At 34.5% G+C, this 24,506-nt stretch overlaps 1 protein-coding gene across 2 annotated transcripts in view; it reads left to right on the top strand.

Annotated features, from left to right (window-relative positions):
* The window catches only part of swi2 (Protein singed wings 2), a 28,497-nt gene extending 3,991 nt beyond the window's left edge, over nt 1-24,506 (top strand). Inside the window, exons 2-8 of one of the 2 annotated variants that reach the window (XM_017633828.1) lie at nt 20,636-20,794; nt 20,895-21,063; nt 21,141-21,297; nt 21,370-21,512; nt 22,591-22,770; nt 23,516-23,674; nt 23,752-24,506. In XM_017633828.1, the coding sequence (XP_017489317.1) occupies nt 20,636-20,794; nt 20,895-21,063; nt 21,141-21,297; nt 21,370-21,512; nt 22,591-22,770; nt 23,516-23,674; nt 23,752-24,135 (1,351 nt within the window). In that variant the 3' untranslated portion in view covers nt 24,136-24,506. Of the gene's footprint in view, nt 1-20,635; nt 20,795-20,894; nt 21,064-21,140; nt 21,513-22,590; nt 22,771-23,515; nt 23,675-23,751 lie in introns of both variants that reach the window. The other variant, XM_017633819.1, reaches the window with a different exon arrangement.

The raw sequence follows: 24,506 nt of genomic DNA, 5'->3' as shown, positions 1-24,506 counted from the left end.
TACTTTTCGAAATTTTTGTAAAATGCACAAAAAAAAATCGTATATTTAACGAAATTCTTTTCGTAAAAAAAAAAATGTTACCTTCTTATCGCCCTCTTCTTAGTGTTTGTGCGTAGAGAGCTAAGAGAAGGTTGCATTTTTCGGTAGCAACGAAATCGGAATTAGTCTTACCAAATGAAAACCATCAAGCAATTTCTATTGCCGTCAAACATCAAATATTTGTTTTAGATTATTCTCGGTGTCTCGAATGCTTTTCATACGTGGTGCAGCGCACGCGCACCAGTGTTGGATTTTTTTCTGATAAGCCAATGCATGGCGGTCATGTGTCAACTCTCTAATATCCAACAATAACAATACAAAAATAAATAAAAAGCAACAAAACAAAAACAAAACTTAAAATTCACTCACTCACCTTTGCCAGCTAGCAATCAGAGGTTACAATTAATGGATAGCTCCACGAATGATTATAAAAATCAAATCACAAATTAATATTTAATTTTTTATTGTATTTTTAATCCAGCAAATTCCTTTATAAAACGTTTAAATTTATATTATACGGCAGCAGTCAACCGGTAATTTCGCAATGACACGCATGTACCGAAATATTAAATTGCCGGTAATTAAGTACCTTGTACGAAAATATTCGTATCTTGTACGAATTTAAAAAACATGTTCTGCGTGTGTTTAGTAAATTGTACGAATACAGAATTGTTGATTTCGTAAATTTCGTACAAAATACAAAATTATTACAGATATTTGCTCCATGATTTAAAAATGTGTTTCGTAAAATAAACGAAAGATTTTGTAAATTGTACTGACAAAATGCCTTACGAAAGACTTTCGTTATATTTACGAATGGTTCATGAAATCTTGTTCCGTGCATTGTATGGGCGTACATATTATAGAATCATAAAGAACTTGTTTTACTCTGGGTGCTATTTGGATAGATCGGACTCAGATGAGTATTCATTGGTTCGCAACAAATTATAGCACTTCCACCTTCAGCCATCGAAGACACCATCAAAAACTGGGTAAATATTTCGCTAGACAGCGATTGGCAGACTTCGAGGTCTGCAGGTGGGCAAAGCTGTGTTTCGATCTCGTAATGTCTAAGTAGCTATGTATTTGCTTTCATTGAGCAGATGGGACTGCAGAGAACTTATGGTACTGCTGACTGGTCCCATGACGTTGTACAATCGGAGATATCTACATGAAAACTTGATTTTACCTTCCTGCATTGAAGACTATGAACATTCTTTGGGCGAATACCTCAACCATCTCTCTCTCTCTCTCTGAATTGTTGGTAAAGTGCGTAGTTCTAAAATCCATTAAAAGAAAACACGAAAACAGTTAGGGGATTCCCTTAAACTCGAAAACTTCGAAACTTTTCCTACCTTGAAAAACAACAGTCAAAAAATGGAAGAATGGCGCTTTTCGTGTGCCTCGAAAGCTTTGGAGGTAAACTAGTCGCGAAAACATCCTCGAAAAGAAGTTCGTAAATTGCAGTGTTGCGTTTTAATCTATTAAAATATACATTTTTCACTTTTTCGTGGAATTTTGAATGTTTTTCTTTTATATTTACCTCACCTGATGCCATGTATTTTACAAAGAAACTCTGAGTGAACTGCTAAATTTCTGAATTTCGGCATTGTTTACGAGGTTGCAAATCTACATACATACATACATATGTTTCTAAGACAAATAATTATTTCACTTTGTGTTATATAATAGATTTAATTCTGTTACTAACTAACAAAACACGTGGATCATCAAATTTAGCTTTTTTAAGTGTGCACAGTTGTTGGCACAGAATTTTTTCGCAATATATGCAAGTTTTTTTTTTTAATTCTAATTTATTTTCAATAATTTTTTCTCCCGTAAAAAAAAATGTCCTCATACTCTGTATGGAAGAACCTGCGTGAAAAAAATTACCCAAAATGAACGCGATTTTCTGCCAATTTCAAACGGCCACTTTGCTATACTAAAATTTAATGTGCTATAAAACTGCAGACTTACAATTTTTCTAAAAAACAAAGTTTAGCGATTTTAGTTTTATGTTTTTTTGTGTAGTATGAACTATATTTTTATTAAAAATTATCGAAAACAAAATATAAAAAAAATTTTTGCATATACATATGTATTGCGAAAAATTCTCTGTGTCAATACTATTGTTCGTCACTGTATGTATGTACCTAATTATTTGAATTTTGTTATACATTTTTAAGTATTTAATTCATAAATGAGATGTTATTTTTTGACATCTTCGATTTGCTTTAAAATTGCCAAACTTCTATGTGCATACCTTCCGTATTCCGTACACAAACAAGTTCAGCGACCGCTAAATAAGTATACATTTACATACATATGTTTGTATGTAGGTAAGTAAATAGATGTAAATGTACATATGTATACTCTCTGAACACATAAAAAGAAACTAATAAAAAAGTTATTGCTTGCCATAATTTGTTTAGAAAAGAGATTCCACGTTTTTTTTAAAGAGCGGTCTTCTAGTCTGACATTTTTTTATTTTTTAGAGCTAAGAGACACAATTCCAAAATCAAAAAATCAAATGCCTTCTTACTGTTAAGTGTCTTTTGTCTCTAATCCGTGTCTAATCCCTGTCTAATTCTTACTAAAGTAGGTAATAAGGATTACTGTAGTTAGTCTAAGCATTCGACATGGATCAGTAAATGATTAGGGACATGAGCCATGTAACAGTAAAATGAGGTTTTATTTTTCGAATTTTGAATTGTGGCGTTATTGCATAGGACCATCGATATATGTATGTATGTACATATGTATTTATATAAAAATGAATATAAATTTTCACATTATCGCTTCTTTCAAGTTACCTAATTTGGTTTCTTAAAAACTTCGGCCCACATAAAAACAAACCTACTCGTATTACACTTTTTTCTAATTGAGTAGATAATTGTTTACATTTCATCAATTGATTTATTAACTAATCAGTAATCAGTTTTATTGGCTTTTATTAGACAATTTGTACTGATCAAGATAAATTGATCTTCGCTCCAAAAAATAAACAAATGTCAGACTAGAAGACCGCTCTATAAAAAAACGGGGAATCTCTTTTCTAAAAAAATTATGGCAAGCAATAACTTTTTTATTAGTTTCTTTTTATGTGTTCAGAGAATCCAAACATTTGCTTCGCATGGAAACGGATGTTTTTATGTTTAAGTGTGCAAACACAAAGGTAGACAATATGCTATTATGTGCATTTATCGCTACCTAAAGGTGAAAAGGCGCTAAGTCCACTTTTTCAAATTTAGTATTTGATGCAAAAAGACATATAATGCGAAACTACTATATTTCGCCTCTCCTGAACAATTTCAAAAAAAAAAAGAACTTGTCACCTTTTCACCTTTAGGTAACTATATATGTATTTTAATGTCCCAGTGGGAAGAGGTAATGTTAGGGAATGCAAAAAGTATTGGCCCTGTAACCTGTGCACGAAAAAATACAAGAATTTCTCTACAGCGTTGTCATACGAAAGTAATGTGTCACATGTCGCTTTACGAAATTATAAATAGAATTCCTAAATAAATAAAGCAATAATGAAAAATTAAAAACGTCCGTGCCATAGGGTTTGAACCCGCGACCAACGGCAGTCGAATACACATCCATCCGTAGTTGTTAATCTTTTCTTGGTAGAAAAAGGTAATGCATTCCCATTTTCCCACTGGGGTATTTGGCTTTAGTTTTTAAACCGCACTTGGACTACTGCCATTTTTAATCTTTTATAGACTTCTTTTTAGACTAGTCAATAGTGTTAATCGATTTTTAATATATTCTGGTTTAAATTTTAGTCCAAAAAGTTCGTGGTTTAAAGATCAAACCAAAATGTTTTAATTCTAGTTTCTAGGTTTCATATATAGAAAATTTGGTTTAAAATCTAACCCGAAACAGAAAATGTTTGCACATAGCGAAATGTGGTGTTGATTCATACTCAACATATGAAAGCACATTTACATGCGTGTCTGTAGCTGAGTGTGCAAAGATGCTTGGTACAATTGGTTGCTACCAAGGCTGTCCGGGTTCAATCAATCCCCATCAGACGGGAGCATGAGATCTTTTAATTTTTATTCTTAATTATGAAAATGTTTGGGTTTAAAATTTAAACCGAACTGTTTAAATTCTAAACCCTACATATCTGCTCTCTTTTTTTAAACTTGGAAGGTTTGTATTTGAAAGTGAATTTAGTTTGGTCATATATGTAGTCTAAAAAGTTTAAAATTAAAACCGAAATTTTTAACCGTGTATACATACAAATATACATATGTGACACGTAAAGTTAAAAGGGACCTACGGTCAGAAAAAAAGATTTCGAGAAAAACGACTTTGAAGTTTACCAAGTTGATTTTGATGCTTCTGAACGTTTTAATGGATTGAAACTCGTTACTCAGGAGTTTTTGGTGTCGCTGATTACGAATCCGATGTTCGTTTTTAAAAATTCAAAATGGCGGATCCAATATGGCGGAAAAAATTTAAAATTTGTTCGGATTCATGTGAAACCCAAAAATGTCGTTGACACCGAATTTTGAAAAACTAAAATCGGATTCCTAATCAGCGACCCCGAAAACCCCCGAGTAACGAGTTTCAAGCGAATTTAATATATGTATTTCAGAATAGTTTGTCAGATTTGATTTTTTTTGTATTATAAGAGTCGATAAAAAAGTGAAAACCGATTTTTTCTGACCGTAGCACAGTGTATCATTTCCATATTCTAGAAAAGATTAATTCCATTATTTTATGTCGCCAAATTTGAAAACAACGTCAAGAATGGTTTTAGAAATGCCTGATAAAGACGAAACAATAACAACTAAGAAATTGTAATCAAAGAGTATGGCGGGACGGGTTTGATTTGGAAAATTACCGAGCGTAATTATATTTAAACTTGTATATTTGAAACTGAATCTCAATGTTTATTTTGTCGGTGTTATGTGATTTATGCAACAATTACTAAAATACCATTTTGGTCTTATTTGCTTAGGTATGTTCTTTTTAATGAATATACATTTTTGGGATTTTAGTAAACTAGGACTGAGTATTTCATATTAAAGTAAAACGATGTTAACTTAAATTTATTTTTAGCAATTTATTAATTTCATTAAACCCGCAAACTCGTTATCCGCCACTATTCGATAAAGTTTGTATCTCAGTTTATTTGCCACTCCTCTTAGACTTTAAACAACACAATTTTAGCTGCTGGAAAGTGCAGGTTTTGATGAAATTTTCTTTTTTCTGGCCTACTGAGAATTTCATTTTCTTCGAGTAATTCATTTGCATTTTATCTCGACCGAGACAAATTCTTATATTTTCGTTTTGAAAAGAGAAAGACTGATTCATTACCTTTCCAATGGTATCCCATTTTTGTAAATAGAGTATAGAATTTTGTTGACCCAACTTGACTTTTTTATCGATATTTTCCACGCCCATAATTAAAAAAAAAAAAATATTTATTTTTAAGTCCATTTCTGTCAGTATATAATTCCTTGTTACAGGGAAATTCTAAATATCAAATTTGGGCATTTTAGCCTTTGTAGTTAGTTAAATATTTCAGTTTTTGCATTTTTAAAAATTGCAGTTATATAATAGGGTGGCATGACAGAAACTATAAATTACCAATTTTTTGTAAAAAGCTTCGCCTATCTTATAACGTACCTTATGCAAAATTTCATTAATCTATCTTCAATAGTTTTCGAATTACAGAATTAAAAGCACCTAGATGGGTCAAATCTTACACTGTGCGTAGGTCCCTTTTAACTTTACGTGTCACATATGTAAATACCCAGTCGGTAAAATTTAAAACGCTTTAAAACACACTTTTAAATAGGGCTTTTCCAGCAATATCTCTTTGGATGTTGTATTAGATGGGCTTCCTACAATCGGCGTATCATTCAAAGACCGACGAGAAATCATTTTTTTTCAAGGAAATAATCGCTGTAGGCATGTCGGTGTATGTCTGGAGCAAAGTTAAATATGTACTGCGCCGTTATTATTTCTATACATTGTCTTCTTCTAGCGTATGGAATCAAGCACGAAAGGCACTTTTAAGATTGCAAAATCGCTCATAAAAGCAACGCTGTTAAGATTGTTCGATGTTGCAAAAATTAAATACCGATGTCTCTAACATCGACAGTTTGAACGATATATGGATGTTCGTTTATTATTATTTTTTTTTTAAACGAAACGAGTCATAATATATAAACACGAGAAATAATTGTTTATTATTTCATAACGTTTATTTAATTTTATTAAACTTGTGATATATGTATATTAGGGTGGCCATTAAAATCACTATTAAAATTATTTTTTTTCATCTCATGCCCAAAGACGATACTACTAAAGTCGAGGATATCACTTTTAAATTTTTGTCCCGATTGGAGTCAGTTAATACGAGTGAGGACGTAAGAGAGAAAAATCGAAAAAACATAAATTTTAACATTGTAAACCGAAATAAAATTAAAATTCTTTGGTCGAACGAGTAACGTTAGCGTGGTGTATGGCGAATTGGGAAAAGTAGGTTTGAAGTATGTTTGACAAGCCGCTTGTGTGATGTGTTTTGCTCTTTATGCTTTGGCCAACTTTAGAAAAAATGCTTTCGTTAGGAACCTAAGTATGTACATATTTACGACAGGCAAATGTTTTAAAGCAATTTCATATAAACTTGGAAAGAGGTATTTAAAATCTTGCCATATTTCAATGTCATCACTTTTAGGCAGTGCAACAGGTGCAGTCAAGTACAATTGTAATTCACACTGCATTACATCTGAACAAGTTCGCTTGTTATTTAAATTTTTCTTTGTCAAAATTTTATGATGCCACAAAAGGTCTATTCACACAGGTTGTTTTCAAAATGAATAACGATGAACATCGAAAGAAATAACATCGATGTAGCGGTGTTTGTGGTTTTCAAAACATCGATATTGGCATCACATTTTATGAACGATGTATCGATTTTTCAAATTCATTAATTTATCGCGTGCCATCCTATGCCTATTACTTCAAATGGTAGGAAATTAGCGCTCATAGAAAGCCCCTTTTTTAGGTTTGCCGTTTATATATTTGGTATAAAACATATGTATGTTTGTATTTTGAAAACAACCCAGTCGTCAAAATAAACAAAGAAAGAGGACTTAAGGCGCTCTTCTTTAATTTTATAGAGACTTTTAGTTGCTGGCATGAAGTCTTTGCCTGAGAAGACCCCTAGTAAAATTTTCCGAAGAATAATTTTCTTGAATATATTAATACTCTAACGACCTTCCGGATTTGTTTTTTGCAGGGTTTCTTGAAGTAGGGGTCAAAGCGACCCTTTCAGGCGGGAGCCAATGAGTTAAAATATTCTACGAAAATATTTCCCATACAACTTTACTATATATGTATGTCTTAACCTTTAATTTCACTCGGCCATTTATTTTAACCATTTTACCCACTTTTCTTTAAACTAATTAAGCCGGGGCATGAAAGCCTTAATAGGCCATAAAAAAATGCAAGCTAACTTTTGCAAATCCATTAAGTGTTTTACTACTGGATGAGTATACTTTCTAAAATGTTAACAAAGTCCGGGCCGGTTTCCGCTGTCGCACAGTGTTACATACCTCAATATTTTGCGTAGTAAGAATGAGCTTCTCATAAAAAGATTTAAAATCCCTTTTCATATCGAAAAAGTATCCCCTGAGATATTCTTCCGCGAAAAATATGGCTCAATAATATTTTAAACAAAGTATAATTTTAGTTCTAGCGAACTGCTACTACATTAGGCCCCCTCATAGAAATCTTATTTCTGACGTGCAGATCAATTAATCTTGCGAGTTTCTTTGAAGGAATTACGAGAAAAATGGATTGGCCTAAAATTTACGATTCACGTCTAATGTACCAGAAGCGCTGAGCGGTGCAAAACAGGCTACTTTTCGACTAGCTGGGAAGCAGACAGAAAATGGGAAAAATAGTCCGAAAACTTTGATCTGTATAGCTTTTGGACGGGCTATCCGATGGTGCTATGCGTTTTCTAAAATTTTCCTATTTTCATGACGAAAATTCTAAACGAAAGTTTATTTGTAATTTTTCGCCAAAAATAAACCTTGGAAGGTACATATTTATTTAATAATTTTTTTTTTTTTGTCAAATTTGTTTTAATTTTTTTATTCCAAAACCGAGACCAGAACGAAACCGAAACACATTTTGAAGAACCAAAAAAAAAGAAACCAAAACCGAAACCGAAACTCTTGGCAAAACCGAACACGAAACCGGAACATTATTTTGAATCGGTTTCATTCCTTGTTTTTAATGTCACAGAATAGCACACGCAACCAAGGCGAACTTGTTTTACTCGGGGTGCTATTTGGTTAGATCAGACTCAGATTAGGTATTAATTGGTCCGCAACCAATTATAGCACTCCCACTTTCAGCCATCGAAGACACCATCAGAAACTCGGTAAATATTTCGCTAGACAGCGATTGCCAGGCTTCGAGGTCTGCAGGTGGGCAAAGCTGTGTTTCAATCTCGTAATGTCTAAGTAGCTATGTATTTGCTTTCATTGAGCAGATGGGACTACAGAGAGCTCACGGTTCTGCTGACTGGCCCCTTGGCGTTGTATAATCGGTGATATCTACATGAAAACTTCATTTTCGCTTCCTGCCTTGAAGATTATGAACATTCTTTGCGCTTCTGCCTCGCCTTTGCAGGATTATGCACGACGCTTTTTTCGGCTATGTGTTCAGAGACGAATACCTCAACCAAACTATCTGCTCAGATTTGTTCGTAAAGTGCGTAGTCCTAAAATACATTAAAAGCAAACACGAAAACAGTTAGGGAATTCCCTTAAACTCGAAAGCTTCGAAACTTTTCCAGCCAAACAACAGTCAAAAAATGGAGAATGGCGCTTTTGGCGTGCCTCGAAAACTTTGGAGGTAAACTAGTCGCGAAAACATCCTCGAAAAGAATTTCGTAAATTTCAGTGTTGCGTTTTGGTCTATTAGTTCATAAAATTTACATTTTTAACTTTTTGTGGAATTTTGAATGTTTTTCTTTTACATTTACATACCATGTATTATACAAAGAAATCCTGACTGAACTGCCAAATTTCTGAATTTCGGCATTGTTTACGAGGTTGCAAAAAGTTGCATTTCCAAAATAAGCCTCTTAAGCTTTCGATATTTTCGAGTTTCCTACTCTTCGCGCTTAAGGGAATCCCCTAAGTATGTATAGTGGGCGGGATGTGGTCTGAGTACTGTATTCTGCATGCGCTTTTTTTGTGTTAGTTCTGACAATAAAAAAGTACATATTTTTATCTTTATATATCTAGATACATACATATGTTTCTAATACAAAAAATTATTTCACTTTGTGTTATATAATAGATTTAATTCTGTTACTAACAAAACACCTGGATCATCAAACGATTTTAATATCAAAAATTGTATGTACGTAGTGACGAAAAAAAGTATTGTATTAAAAAACTGAGTACGTCTTTCGCTTTAGCGGCTTATTCTTCATGAGACTGGATATCCGTTTTTCTTTCTTGTGCAAGATGAAAGTTTATTCATACATATACGGATCTAAACCTATACCATACAGTTTTATAAACCGCGAATTTCGGAGTAGCTCATTCAGTTTTTGCAATATTGAAATTTTTTTCACTTTGTTAGGTTCTTAGCGTCCTATTTTCTTATTCTGGTGCCGGAGGGAGGATCTGAAATACTTTAGCAAAATAAGGCATCTAATGTGCATAGGTAGATTTAAGAAGCACTTGTTTCCGTCCCAACCATTTTCGTCTGCAATTTCCGTTGAATTTGCCAATTCACTCGGAGCCAACCAACCGCCGCTAATGAAGTTTCACTTAAAAAAAAAAAAATTTGGAAGAAATCATTCAAATGTGTCAATTGTCGCATGCAATAAGTTCTGCGATCCCTCGCTTCCAATCTTTTGGTAACGCCCCTGTACATCAAAAATATTAGCTAAATAAACATTTAAAGATTTAAAAGTTTGCATAAAACTTACACGGCTTCCTGGTTTATAGAGCTTATCTACATACAACCACGGTTGCCATTTACTATTTTTTTTGTGTACCAAAACGATGTACCCAAATAAGTTTAAGCTATAGATTTAATTACTCAAATATTTTAAAAATACACATTGCTCATACATATATGTAGTTGTCGTACTCCTACCCTGTCGGAAACACTAACAACGAAAATGAGTTACCCTTTAGAAATTATTACCTTGTAGGGCTACTGGAAGGATACTTTCGGTAACATTTTGTCTGCAAGTTTAACGAGGGATCCTCACAGATTGGTTTTAAAACTATCAAGAATCCTTGAAGGTTCGGCTTACTATGCTCATCAAGTTGCTGAGACACAAATCGCTTCAGCAAGCCCAACACTTCAATGCTTCTCACCGCCTAGTTGTTAACAGCTATGAGGCTTCGAATCTTACGATAGAAATTACGGAGATTGATTCCTCAGTCAGTTTAAATGCTCCCTGCAATGTAGAGGCAATGTTGTCTTCATTGCAGCCCACCAGGAAGATGAGTAGCTTATACGTAAAATCCTTTGCTTCTATAGAATCGCATGCCTAACGTCTCTTTGTTCTGATATTATAGTTCTGGATTCAACATGCTTATGTTCCATGCAGTTATTATATTAGGAATAGCTTCATGGCCTGTCATGGCCTTGGATTTTGCTTGAATGTCAAGGAACCCGTAAAGCGTTCATATACAGCAATGCCCTTGCAATTACCTAAGTTAGACTATGTGCTGCCGTAATAGCAAATTTCCCTGATTGATTTGGTCATTGGCCTTTACACAAAGGCTTGAACTTTAAATAGGTAAATGATGTAAGTAATAATCTTCTCATTTTGTCAGATTAAAAAATTTACCAATTCTGAAAGTTACGTACCTGTTTACCAAACTGGAAAAACTGTACTATAAATGGTACATTTCGGCCAAAACGGCGACCGTGCATACAACACTTGTTGACTGCCGATTGCCGCAAAGGCAAAAAAGGCATTCGCGCTACTTCACTACCCGCTCAGATAAATTAGTATCTCACGGTGATCTTCTTGCATTATAATGAGGCGCTGGCAAATAGCAGTTGCACATTTTATGATAGATTTGGAGTATATGTATACAAATATAAATGTGTACATACATATGTATATGATTTTGATAAAATATAGATAAATTTAGCCGTAAAAGTATTGTACTTTCAGAAAGATTGTTAGAGGTTTACTGCGTAAAAGTTGCAATGTTTACTCTTTTGGTTCTGCTTACTTAACTCCAATTTTGGTTTTATATTTAACCAGCTAATTTTATATATGACCGTATGGAGATGAAAATAAACATATAGTATGCATGTAAATATGTATGTATATTGCTTACTTATGAATATGCTATAACCATTGTCAACTGTTTGCTTGATAAATATTTTCAATAGGGGTATGTGTTTAGTGTGGCATAAGCCATTGACAAAGTACTATGTGGATATTTACATATGGACATGTGTATATTATAGTTAAATACACACAGACACAAATTGCAAACATATTATGACGGAAAGTATGCTAAATAAATTTGGTGAAATGCTATTTTTATATATCCTGTTTAATTAATACGTTTTGATAAGAATAAATTTGTTTATACATAAATCTTTCTAATAAAAATATAATTAATTTTGTCATAAATACGCGTGCCTGGAATGGTGTTTTACTGCCTAAGTAATTGCAAGTGCTCATAAAAATTATAATGAATACGTTCTGTGTTTAATAACTCCAATTAGCCAATTGACAGTCGAACCTGTCCATCAAAAGTATTAAATAAATTACTAAAAATGGCTAATTTACTTTGATAAAATCCTACCTTATTTCTTTAGGCCATTGAAGTCGAGTGTACCCAAATCCTCATTATAGTTAAACAAAGGGCCGTGCAAGTGATCTATTGTATTTTGAAAATACTATTTTCTGCACCCGATGTGCTGCAGCTACGTCCAGTTTAACGGCCCCATTCCCACGCCATTGACATAACTCATCGCATGACTATTGTCAACTGACATGGCAGCGCCCTCCCCTACAACATAAGATGGCAACACCTACCGACGAGCTGTCAAGAAGCGACAGTCGTAATCAGAGAGTATTGTAGCAACCGCGGAGCGCGCCGGTCATAAGATAAAAGCTTGTAATTTAACCTGACATACATTTTCTACTTTGTATTAATATTATTATTAAATAAAACTCGGTTAACCTGACACTATTGTTTTCACTATAAAAACTGTTTCGTCGTTGCCCATAACATTAACAATGACAATTGTCATTTCTAGAGTGCATAGTTTTAGGTTCAACAGTTAAAACAATAGTCAATGACCATGGGAATACGGCCGTAAGTGTGCCCACATGAGCTCTTGGCGTCAAGTGTATTGGCCTTTCTGTTCAAAGCTGTTACAGTCGTAAGATTTTGTAAGACAAAGTGGTGTCATAGACTTTTGCGGATCTTACAGAAACATAGCAACTTCTTCATTCAGACAGCCAGCGTCTTCAGTCAGCACATCAGTCATATTGTTACCATCAATGTTGTGGTACCTAAATACATAAATCAAAGTTACTTTGTAACGAAAAGCTAAGTCCATTATGTGCTCCCTGCACTACTGTACAAGGTTCGTTACAAGAAAATATTGCCAGGATTAGTCCGAACGCAAATTAAGGCCATGGAGATTTTAGGGGCTTCCCGAATAAAAAAGCTACACGTTGGCGTCGTCAATGGAGAGCCTACTTCTGAATGAGGTGGAGAGCGAACTACCATCAAAACATTCTGGAGCAACCAAGGTTGTGAAAGTTGTGGATATGCTAGATGGTCCTTCTTCAAAACGGACACTGGTATCAGACCTGGTGCAAATCATGAGAGAGGTACGGTACGGAGAAATCCTGTATTGGTGATCTTCAAACGAGCGAAAAGCTGACCGCAGGGCAGCGGAAGAGAAGGAGGCAAAAGGATAAGAAAGTTGCGGCTACGGCCAAGGCGAGTACTCAAAATCCTTTGGTCTCTTACTCTGCACCCAAAATGACAACGGGAAAACGTGACAAGACGGGTGATGACTCATCTGTTCTGGAACTCTCCTCCGTTGCCAACCGGGGGTATGTGCAAGCAGAATGCAAGTAGATGTATCAGGACCGGAATCGGATATGCCTCCACACTCAATCCAGTTGCACGCATACTAACCTCCTCATGAGAAATAACATGAAAGTTTTTACATTAACACGTCGTTGGTCGAACACAGTCCGATTTCCCAAATCTGATACTTATTTCACTCTGAGTTCACCTAAATAATATTTCATAATCCCTTCAATATATTTTTTATATTCGGTGTGCTTATCAAATCCACAGCCTATTTCCCTTAATCGCAGATCTGATTAACTTTTTGCGTATTGTTTAGTGCCTTTTACTGTTATTGCTCATAAAAAGAATTTAAAAAAGAAATGACTTCGAGATGAACATTTAATTAAGAAAATATCTAAGTTCTTACTACTTAATATGCATATGGATCTTCAGAGTAGAGAACCCCCAATAAGGGTGGATACTATATTTTATTATGTATTAATTTTTGTTTGTATAACCAAGAAGAAACTAACAATAGCTTCTGCTTTGATCAGCCATTTCACGCATGATACCAAAGTTATTTTCGTACTTGTGAAAACTTATTAAAAATAATGTATATTTTTATATACTACATACATGTGTAAATATTTATGTTCGTTGCCTTAATATAGAAAGACCCTATCTCACATAGCCACTGATATGCAAAAAGCCGTTACTAAGTAAAAATCCAAAATGCCCGTTTTGATTGATTATGATGCATTTCATCGAATTATAAGTCCCCGTATCATTTTAAGCAATACAAAATTTTAGGCAATTACGGCTTTTTTGCATTTCAGCGACAATATGAGTTAAGGCCTTTCTATATTAAGGTAACGATATATATATGTACATATATATATACCTGCATATGCTTAATTTTTCTATGTCATTTATTGCTTTTGCAAACATTTTGCGTTATAGTGCTAATTTATATGTCACAAGTTTCAAGCTATTGTCAATTGATGTGTCCACTGTTGGTTTAGCCATATTCGCTTATTATTTGTTGCTGGCTGGTAACTAGGGCTTTCGATTTGTGCTCGCACATTCTCGAGATTTCCGATACCCGTAAATCGAGCAATCGAATTCCGGACAAAATCTTGGGTATCGCTATTCTCACGAGCGATTTGGAGTAGTGATCGAGAGCATATCGTCACTAGACACGAATAAAGGCGCGAGCTAAAAGTTGACCGCGAAAAAAGGCGTATAAAAAAACTTGAGCGAAGAAAGACTCTCAAGATAGTTGACGGCGAAGAAGACGCGTTAAACTATTTGACGGCGAAGAAGGACGCGTAAACTTATTTTCGCGGTCAACTATGTTTGCGGTTGTAATAGTATGTACATTCCGTTAAGAGTTTTTGGCGAATAATGCTGAAGTGACCAAGTATAAATCTATGATTACGCGTCCTTCTTCGCCGAAGTTTTTATTAAGCGCCTTTTTTCGTACAATTTTTTTATGTGTCTTTTTTCGCCGTCGAAACACTAGCGCGCCTTTATTCGTCTCTAGTGACGATATCGAGGGCTTATATCCAATACCCTCTATCTACACTTTTCACAAAAATGAGATTCTGATATTAAAATCCACCTTAGACTTAACTGTCATCGGTGTTGTAAATGCTGACCTTGCATAACGCTTGACGGAAGAATTTACTTATAAATTGCAAAGTCAGAATTAATATCAGTGATGACAGGTAAGTCTCAGTTGGGTTCTAACACAGATGTTTTTGTAAAAATTGCAGATAAAGGGTATTGAATAGAAGCCCTCGATATCGAACGTATTAAAAACAAAATCAGAAAAAAATGTATGTGTAAATGTTAAATATTCTATTATCAAAAAAAAAAACAACGTATGTGCGTTTAAGAAGAATTTAGTTCGATGTACATACAGTTAATCCCAAAATTGAGCATACGGCTTTTTTTGTTAATACTCGCAATGTTTTACATGCTAAAATCTGTTTGTTATTTTGTATTAAAATATGGCTTATATCTTAGCAAACCCCATTTATTTATATTGTTACGTCATTCGGTACACGAGAATCTCGTGAGAAAGCGATCCTCGCGAGAAATTGCTTCTCGAACAATCTCGGTAAATTGAAGGCTCTACTGGTAACAGAAGCTAAATATTTTATGTTTTCTATAAATTATTTTAAATTTTTGCTTGCGAAAAATTTCTTATATAGTCGTGTTCCTTGATCCGGCCTTTGAAGAAATGCATTTAAATAAATGTGCAATTATAATAGTATATGTATATTCTGCAGAAATATTTTTCCCAGCATCTGCAGTGGAAGCATCATAAATTTGTTTAACGTTTATCTTGTAGATGCCGTCGTCTTATAAAATACATTAACTTTTTAAGAGCTGCAAAACATACTTCTAAACTTCCATATCACTCAAAGCGAATCTTTTTATTTTTCAACAAAAAGGGCCGTTTTCTTTGTATGAAAAAAGGACTGTTTCTCAAGTTGGGAAGTAGCTAGTTCTCAACTTGAACTCCAATTGATTTTCCAATTGGTCTCAAACATGTCATAGAAATACTTAAATTGAAATAGTAAAATAATATATACCTTTTTGATTGAAGGGACATATGTAGATAAATTTAAATAGATATTTATTTCTTTATTGCTTTTGGGGCATTCCAAAGTGACGGGTGGTACATTTTAACTCGTTTTCGCTCAAACTTTTTGTGAATTCTCTTTAACCTTTGATTTGACAAGTGTCAAACTGTTAACACTTGAAGTCAGATATCAGTTTAATACGAAACTGAAATTTAACATTTTCCAAGCGTGACGGGTGGGACAACGATGACACCCGCTTCTCTGAGTCGGGGGTAGGACGAGTCACCTTTAAGGACACATGGTTCGTCAGTAAAATGAACTCTGCTGATTTGATGTAAATATTTATTTTATTTTTAATACATATTTTGCTGTGACGCTTATAACTTCTCACCATAAATGTGTTTTTCTAATAACTTACCACCACTGTAAAGCTCATGAATTGTTCTTTCTTTTTGGATAATTATTTTTTGCATTGTCACCTTTAGTAGATAAGGAATGTCTTGAAAACTTGATGCAAACATATTACAGTATATTATATATGCATTTATAATAATCAGCCTTATTGCGTAAGTCGTAAATTATACTACATTTTACGACTCGCCAACATTGGCATTATATACTGTCGTTCTGAAATAAGTAAACGACGAAAATCATCGAAAGGTATACAGTGCTGGCAAGTTTTCCGTTTTAATACAGTAGTCGAGTGGAAATTTTAGGCACTGACGTGAAAAATTCTTTCCGATTCGACTATCGAAGAACGACTTGCCTTCGACACGACTCTCGTAATGAGGGTGAATAAAATAGAGAAAATATTGAAAAATAAATGGATAAAAATCTCCTGCTTTACTGTTTTTACAGATTTAAACACAATTTATATAATTTTATTTCTTTTTTCTTGATTTCTGAAGTGTCGTTATTTTTTTTTGAGGTGTCGTCTCCACTGGAATGGCCCTTTTGTAATATGTAGTTAATCAATATCGTATTACAATAATTCACAGTCAAGTTTTCAGTCGAGCGGCTACAGTCTGACAGTGACCATTTGATTCACTTCGCGTTTTGACTTTTTTGAAAACATTATTTACTTTTTGTTGGTAATTTTCCTCTTTATATATTTAGCTTCATTTTTTCACTTGATAATTAAAAATTCGTTCCCCTATCACTTTTTACCTATACACGCGTCGATTTTATACTTTCGAATGCTTATGTTTTGTCAACGCTGCCAAAATTGTTTTTCTCAAGTTCATCTCAATGTCCAGTCCAAAATTAGAGATAAGTTGAAGAATGCTTGAGAACTATGAATTTCTCCAAGGTTGGAGAAATATTGTTTTGGTGTTTTTTGTGGTTTCTTGCTCAAGTAGGCCTGCAAGTCGAATGCGAAGCACGCACGTAGTACCTTAGTTGCAGCCAAGTACTAATCTGAGCCGATTTGAGGTCCTCATATTGAATGTGCGTCTTGCTAATAATACTAAAGTAATAAACAAAGAGAAAGAGACTTCAAAACCCGTCTCTCTTTTGCTAAGTTCCACCAGGTGTTCATCACAGGCGTAGACAGTTCGTTCTGTACTTAGTTCTTCCATTGTGTTCGCTGCGACTTTCGTTGGTTGTCCATCCATGGGTGCCAAGCTGTATATCTAATTTTTTCACCGATACGTTATCATCCATCCGGAAGGCATCTCCAAGCCACCGCAAATGTTTTATTTTTATGCGTTTGAATATGGAACGTTGAAAAAATCTCTGATACTGAGAGATGCTTTAAAGTCGACGTAGGGATGGTAAGTAGTAATGTAGGATTTTTTCACACAATGTCGTTAACAGGACCTTATGTGCCATATTAAGAGGACATATTAAACGGTAATCGGCGAAAGCAGCAGCATCTCTCTGCTTAAAGATGGGGCAGAGATTTGAATTTTCGAACATGCAATTAATGGACCGAATTGCGATTTAAAGCTGGAAAAGCGCCCCGCCAACTCATCGCCGGCGACATTTAATAGCTCGGCCGGTATACCATCGACTCCGGAGGGCTTTGACTTGGCCGAGTGGAGATACATGATTATCGTTCCTATGTATACAATGATCGGAGTTCTTTTTCATTAAACACGCCGCTGGTATTTCCATCCAAAAAGCGTTGAAAGGGTCTCCCTCCATACCGTAAGTATACTCTGGATAGAACCAGATTTCCATCTCCGCCTCTGCAAGAAACACGCTCGGCCTTGAAGCTCTTTGATTGTTGCCTTATATTTTGCCAGCATCTCAATACTCTTGGCAATCATGTATTTATGTACATTCAAGTGGCCCTTTTTTTTTGAAAATCCAAAATTTGCGTTAGGCAAAACAAAATTATTTCTGTTGACACCATCATTCATAAATTAATAGAAAACAAGTTTGATTTTTTTACCTTTAACATACATGCATATCGAGCTCTGACCACCAAAAAGACATAAGCGACATTTTTTTCAAAAATTTGCTTTTGGTGCAGAAATGCATATAAAAGGTCTAGTAACATTTCTGCATCAAAAGGAAAATTTAAAAAAAAAAATGTCGTTGACGACTTTTTGGTGGTTAGGGGTCGATATGTAAATTGAGTACTCTTTACATGTACGATGATAGCGCACAGAACCACGATGTACGGTTCATTATTTCAACACGTTGGTGGCAGGGGTTGATCTGGGTTAATTAAGTCAATTTTAAATGGGTAAAATTTTCCCTTATACGCAACCATTTTAGGGGTAGCACCTCAAAAAAAAAAATTAAATAAATAAATTAAAATATTTGTATGGAAGTAACCCAACAAGCATTTCAGTAAATGTTTTTTAAAAATAACTTAAAGTAAGTTTGCTATAATAAGCGTTAAATAAGCATTTTTAATATAAAGCTTATTAAAAGTTTTTTTTCAAATAAAACTTTAATAAGTTTTGAGAGCGAATGTTTATAAATAACTTAAACTAATAAATGAAATGCAAATGCCAACGACATGAAGTAGTAAATATTTATTAGACTGCATCACCAAAAGTTGCGGTTTTTCCGCCGAGATTACCAATTTTTTTATATTTGAACCAAAATATTTCGGAAAAATATTAGGTGCAATCCCGTATTCCTCGGACTAAAACTAGTAAAACAGTCAAAAAATAAAAACAATGAAAAGTACGGGATCGCATTCTAGTAAAAAATGGCAACTTCTGTCAACTTCAACATGACCTTAAAATTTTGATTGTAAATTTTTGCTTATTTTCTATGTAAACACTGCTGGAGCTACATGACTCTTAACTAAAAATACTCTTAACATAAACTAGAAGAGTGCACTTTTTCTTTTGTTTACAATTTGGTTGCCAAACACACTACAGCTGATCGTTTGACATATTTACCAGAATTTACCAGCAAAAAACCTTCGGACTAAAACTGGTAACTTCTGACAGAGAGAGGACCTTATTTACTCTCTCCCTCTCAATAGTCAGAGAACCGAGTACGGAATCAATTTCCAGTAAGATATGACTGATTCTGACTATTTCTGACTAGTCCGGACCCGTACGGGATCGCAACTATTAAGATTTACGTGAGCTGGACCGATTTGAAAATACCTCCAAAAATAGAGTTTTTTATGAATAAAAAATCCCCTCAGATAACAAAGCAGATTAAGCTTAAAAAATCTGCTTAAAAATATTTAAAAATCGTTTCAACGGAATTATAATAATGAGATTTTTGATGCTGTTTTTTAACCTTTTTCAAAGATTGATTTACAAAAAACTTGAATAACTGGGCCGAAACTATTCTGATTTAGACTTATGGGGTCTCACTCTTTTTATTTCTGTGCAAAAAAACTCATTCGCGTCCCAATTTTATTTTTTTTTTTTTCAAATACCAACACATCTTAATTCAACCTGGAATGACGTTCGTTCATCCTAACTTTCTCTTTCATGCTTTGAATGAGTTCATTAGCAAAGAAATAAAAAGGATGAGAAAATAGCTTTCTACTGATACCTCACAAGGCTAAATCGGAACAGTTTGGTTTCAGTTATTCAAGTTTTTCTTATACAAATCTTTGAAAAAAGTTAAAAAACCGCCTCAAAAATCTCATTCCGATTCCGTTGAAAACTTTTGAAAATATTTGTATGCAAATTTTTTTAAGCTTAAATCGTTTTGTCGTTTGAATGTTTTGTTCTTTTAATTTTTATCAAACTATTTTGATTCATAAAAAAGCTCCATTTTTGGAAGTATTTTCAAATCGGTCCAGTTCACGTAAATCGTAATATTTTTTCGAAATATTTTGGTGGAAGTCTTAAAATGTATTAGATTTGATAATTGAATGGAAAAATCTGTACGGTGTAGATTTTTTTGTATGGGGAGTGATTCAGTCTAGTATTTATATGTATATACAAATTAGTCACACAACCAACATAGCAAAGTTCTTTAAGGTACTAATAAAGACGTTGTAATAATGATTACAAATGAATATAGTTGAGTATATAGCTACGTTAGTAGATCTATATTTGCAAATTTTTACTATTCGAATCATCTGCCCAGAACTGCGTAAGCCAAACAATTCTTATTATGTGTACCTGTTCCCGCTGCTGACATTCATTCAGCCCAGTTATTAGTTGAACAAACATTGCAGATTACATTTAACAAATTCTCAGCAAATAAATATTTGCCTAGTCCATTTTAACATATTTATGTATGTACATATATATGTATGTACATACCTACTGCCTAGTTAGTACAACTGTCAGCGGGAACCAACCGACAAGCAAACATATTTTCCGCCCATAAAAATTATCACTGCATTGTGTAGTGATGGACGTGCTGATAAATATTTGATTTTCATCAACCGAGTCTAGATTTGCGGCCATGTGCCATTTTAACCCTCCACGAACAATAAGAAATCAGTTATAATAGCAGCTTGTAAGAAAACACGTAATCTCTTAATTTGTTTGTGTTATTTAGATTCACAAATGGCGAACATGTGTCACACTATCATCAGCATAACTTCACCTGTGTGGATTGGAAGCGTGCACCCGAAGCGGCGGCGGGTAATTGCACGCGTTATGGACGTTATGGTGCGCTACGTTGCTATGGTGGCATAAATAATATAGCCACAATACCGTAAGTGAGACAATCTAAAATTTGCTTGCGTTTCTTTTAATTCAACTATTGGTTCTATTTCTATTTTTAAACTTTTACGATTTTCCCTCCCCACATACAGCGAGCAAAAAGTGCGTCGTTTAGAGGAGATCATTTTCTGTGGCTGGCCTGAGCGCGTCTTTAATCCGCTCATTGATCTGCAGCCATTTCCGAAAATACGCTCGCTTATAATCGAATACAGTAATTTAACCGAAATCACCTTCGATTTTCCCGAAATGTTTTATTTACAGGTGATTTTTTGTTTCCAAACCTGCGGCAAGCGGTTAGTTATTTGTATTTGTGTACATTTTTTATATCCCTCCCTCAGACTATCAACATATCCTGGACGAATCTTTCACACATAAACACTCGCGCTTTCAAGCGTGTTCACGATTTGCGTGTCGTCGATCTACGTTGGAATAAGTTGGTGCAGCTGGATGGCCCGCTCTTGCTGCCGCGCTACTTTGAAAAGCTCTACTTAGCTGGCAAGTATCCAGCGGTTTCTCTAATGGCAGATGTGTTCTGTCATATTTTAATATTCATTAGTTCTTTCATAGGTAATCCGTGGAACTGCACGCGTAATTTCAAATGGCTTTTGATACCTGAAAAGGGCGCCATGGTCGCTGATCGTGATGAGATTATATGTGCCGATAAGAAGTATAAGGAGCGTCATATGTTGACTGTGATGAATTATAAAGTGGTAAGTTGGAAATTAGGCATACTTCTCGGGAGATATTTTTTAAATGGCAGTCTTAAGGAATAATTTGGGCTAAACATTTAATTGTGAAAAAATTCGGTCGAAGAAAAAAGATAATGTAATCTTCAGATTTTTACCAAAAGGCGTGAGTACTAGATACTCATGAAATTTGATGTATAAATATCGGTGTACGGCTTGGCAAACCATCAGGTCATTCAGTTACATACATATATAAATAGGTTAGGTTAGAAATAAACCATCACTTTCGTTTCATTTTATTCATTTGGTCGAGAACAGTACACGACTTTTTCATACCCACTCCGGGGATAGTTCCGGACTATTTCAATCTCATTTCATGCCTAGTGTCGCGCTACCCCAAAACGATCCTGAACTAGTCCCATAACTTACCCTGAAATGGTCAAGTACTAGTCGTGAAGTGGTCCTGAAATAGCTCTGAAATGGTTTGGAATAGTCCTGAACAGACCCAAAAAAGGTCAAAATAGTCGTGAACTTATATTGAAAGAATCTCCCACAAGCCTTGAAACGGAATGGTCCCATATTGCTCCCAAAATGATCAAAAACTCGTCCTAAAATGGTCCTGACAAGCTGTTTTTCATGGCAGAAATACACTCGGAGGTTTCCAATTGCCTGCCTTTTTTTATTATTTGATGTTGGAAACCGAGCATGAGCCCAGGCCCTGCGTAATGGTTGGTAACCACCAACCAGCGGACATCAAATAGTTTAGTAAGAAAAGAGAAAAGGTTGAACCTTTACGTACTCGTAATGTAATGGCTAAATTTTTCATCTCGAAAATATCAGCAAGAAGAATCGAAACACTCCATGATCTAATTAGCGTTTACCCAAGAGGCATCAAGAGATTCTTTAACAATAGAAGACCTGCAGCGAAATTAACGAATATTCCTCATTTCCTAGTAATAGAGAGTCTGCAGTAGGTTTTTTGCAACGAAAAGATTTTCTTAATAAAAGTCATACGCGACTCAGATCACTTTTTAGTCATTCTCTTTCATATACGCCTTTTGAGTTTCTGAAATAAACAACTTCTCCTTCCTCTCTACAATAGATGCTCCGCTCAGAATGTCAATCTCATGAGGATTTACAAAATTGTACCTGCACAATGCATCATATCATTCCGAAAACTCACATACCGCTTTATACCATCAACTGTAGTAATTTAGAATTTCAAGCGATGCCCAACTATATTCCTGAAAATACAACAACAGTATATCTGAATGATAATGAGGTAAGTAAAGTAAGCATAGTAATTATCATAGGTTAAAAATGTATGGCCTTATTCACAAAAAAATAAAATAGCTTTATAAAAGGTTTATAAATTGAAAAATGTATGAAAACGTCAATTTATAAAGCTCTTTAAACCTACTTTATTTTTTATTAATAAGGCCATTAATTTATAGGAAGTATTCAGGCAAGTCCTGCAATTCACTCCCGAGTGAAATTCAACCAAAGCCACTTTGAATGCAAATTGAATGGGGTTTAAATTCACTTGGAGGTGAATTGCAGAACCTGCCTTATTATGTCGAATTTCTACGAGGCTTTTAATTATACAAACTTTAAAAACAAGTTTTGGCATAAAATAATACCGGGGCCACTACGTCCTTAAGTCCTTTTCCACGTGACATTTTCTAAATTACACCGATTTTTTGTCGGTCAATGCCTAGTGGAAATTCGGAATTACCGATCATTAAATTTAATTATAAAGATCCAAATGAAGTCTACAGTGAAAATACAGGTCAAATTTAGTCATCTGGCGATTTTTTATAAGGCTGGATTCATAAATCTTAATTTGCCGTATTCCGCCATCCTAAAAACAAGAGGATATGCTTTTTTAGTACAATGGACCAGCCTTGAAAAAAAAAATCGTCAGATATTCTTAAATGGACTTGTATATATTATAGTATAATATACAATTATAACTATTGCCTGTCTGTTCTTTATTTATGTAGTAGTGTTTAATTACTTTCTTGCAGATCACCGATGTACTTCCATTGCGCAACAATCCCACTTATCGCCATGTGGTGGATGTACATTTGGACAACAATCGCATAGAGAGCATCGATGTGCTAGAGGGCGGCTATTGGTTCGAGCACTTTCGCTTGCTTAGCCTGCGCGGTAATAAGCTGCAAAAGGTAATAGCAACAAACAAATATAAAAACTAGTTCAGTGACAATAATACTTTCATTCATATTTTTTCCCCCTTGCGCAGATGCCCGTCTATGCGCTTGATAACGCGCTCGACGACAACCCAAATGCGAATCTGTTACTACTCAGCGGCAATCCCTGGCAATGTACTTGTATCTTCACAATGCGCTTCCGCGAGATACTCATGAAATATATTGAAATTATGCGTGATGCTCTTAATATCACGTGCACCTACAAGCATATCAGTCCAATGCGACGTGCGAATGTGCTCGCGATTACGCGTGAGGACATCTGCAAACCGGAGGAAGAGCCTAAAATTTATCCACTGGATTTACTAAATGGCGTTTTGGCCTTCCTGATAGTCTTTATACTAAGCAAATTGGCTTACGACTATTATCACTATAAGAACTATGGACGTGTGCCTTGGATTGTAATGAAGTTGCCATAAATGATCTGGAGTTGTTTAGGGAATGTATGAATCCTGTGAAACATAGAAAATCTCTCAGTTGTGATTGATCGCTGTGTTGTATTGTTGTGTACTTAATTAAGTTAAGTTAGATTTAACAGCCTAATTCATAGTCAATCTTAAGTTTTGAAACAAGTGTGATTCTAAAAGTATTCCTTATATATGTATATACATACATACATATATTATGTATGCTATAACTAAGTATGTATAACAATGTGTTCCATCTTTGTCTCGGAAACCGACATAGTTGTGAGTTGCAATATACTTATCAGACAATCATAATTTTAATTTAAAATTAAGCTGTAAAAATCTTTATATATAAAATAAAGCCCATTTAGTTAAACCATTTA

This window comes from Rhagoletis zephyria, unplaced genomic scaffold (genome assembly GCF_001687245.7).
Source record: "Rhagoletis zephyria isolate East Lansing unplaced genomic scaffold, Rhagoletis_zephyria_1.1 Rzeph_scaffold_00107, whole genome shotgun sequence".
Taxonomy (NCBI): domain Eukaryota; kingdom Metazoa; phylum Arthropoda; class Insecta; order Diptera; family Tephritidae; genus Rhagoletis; species Rhagoletis zephyria.
Note: the sequence above shows the minus strand (reverse complement) of the source record. Positions and strands in the feature narration are given on the sequence as shown.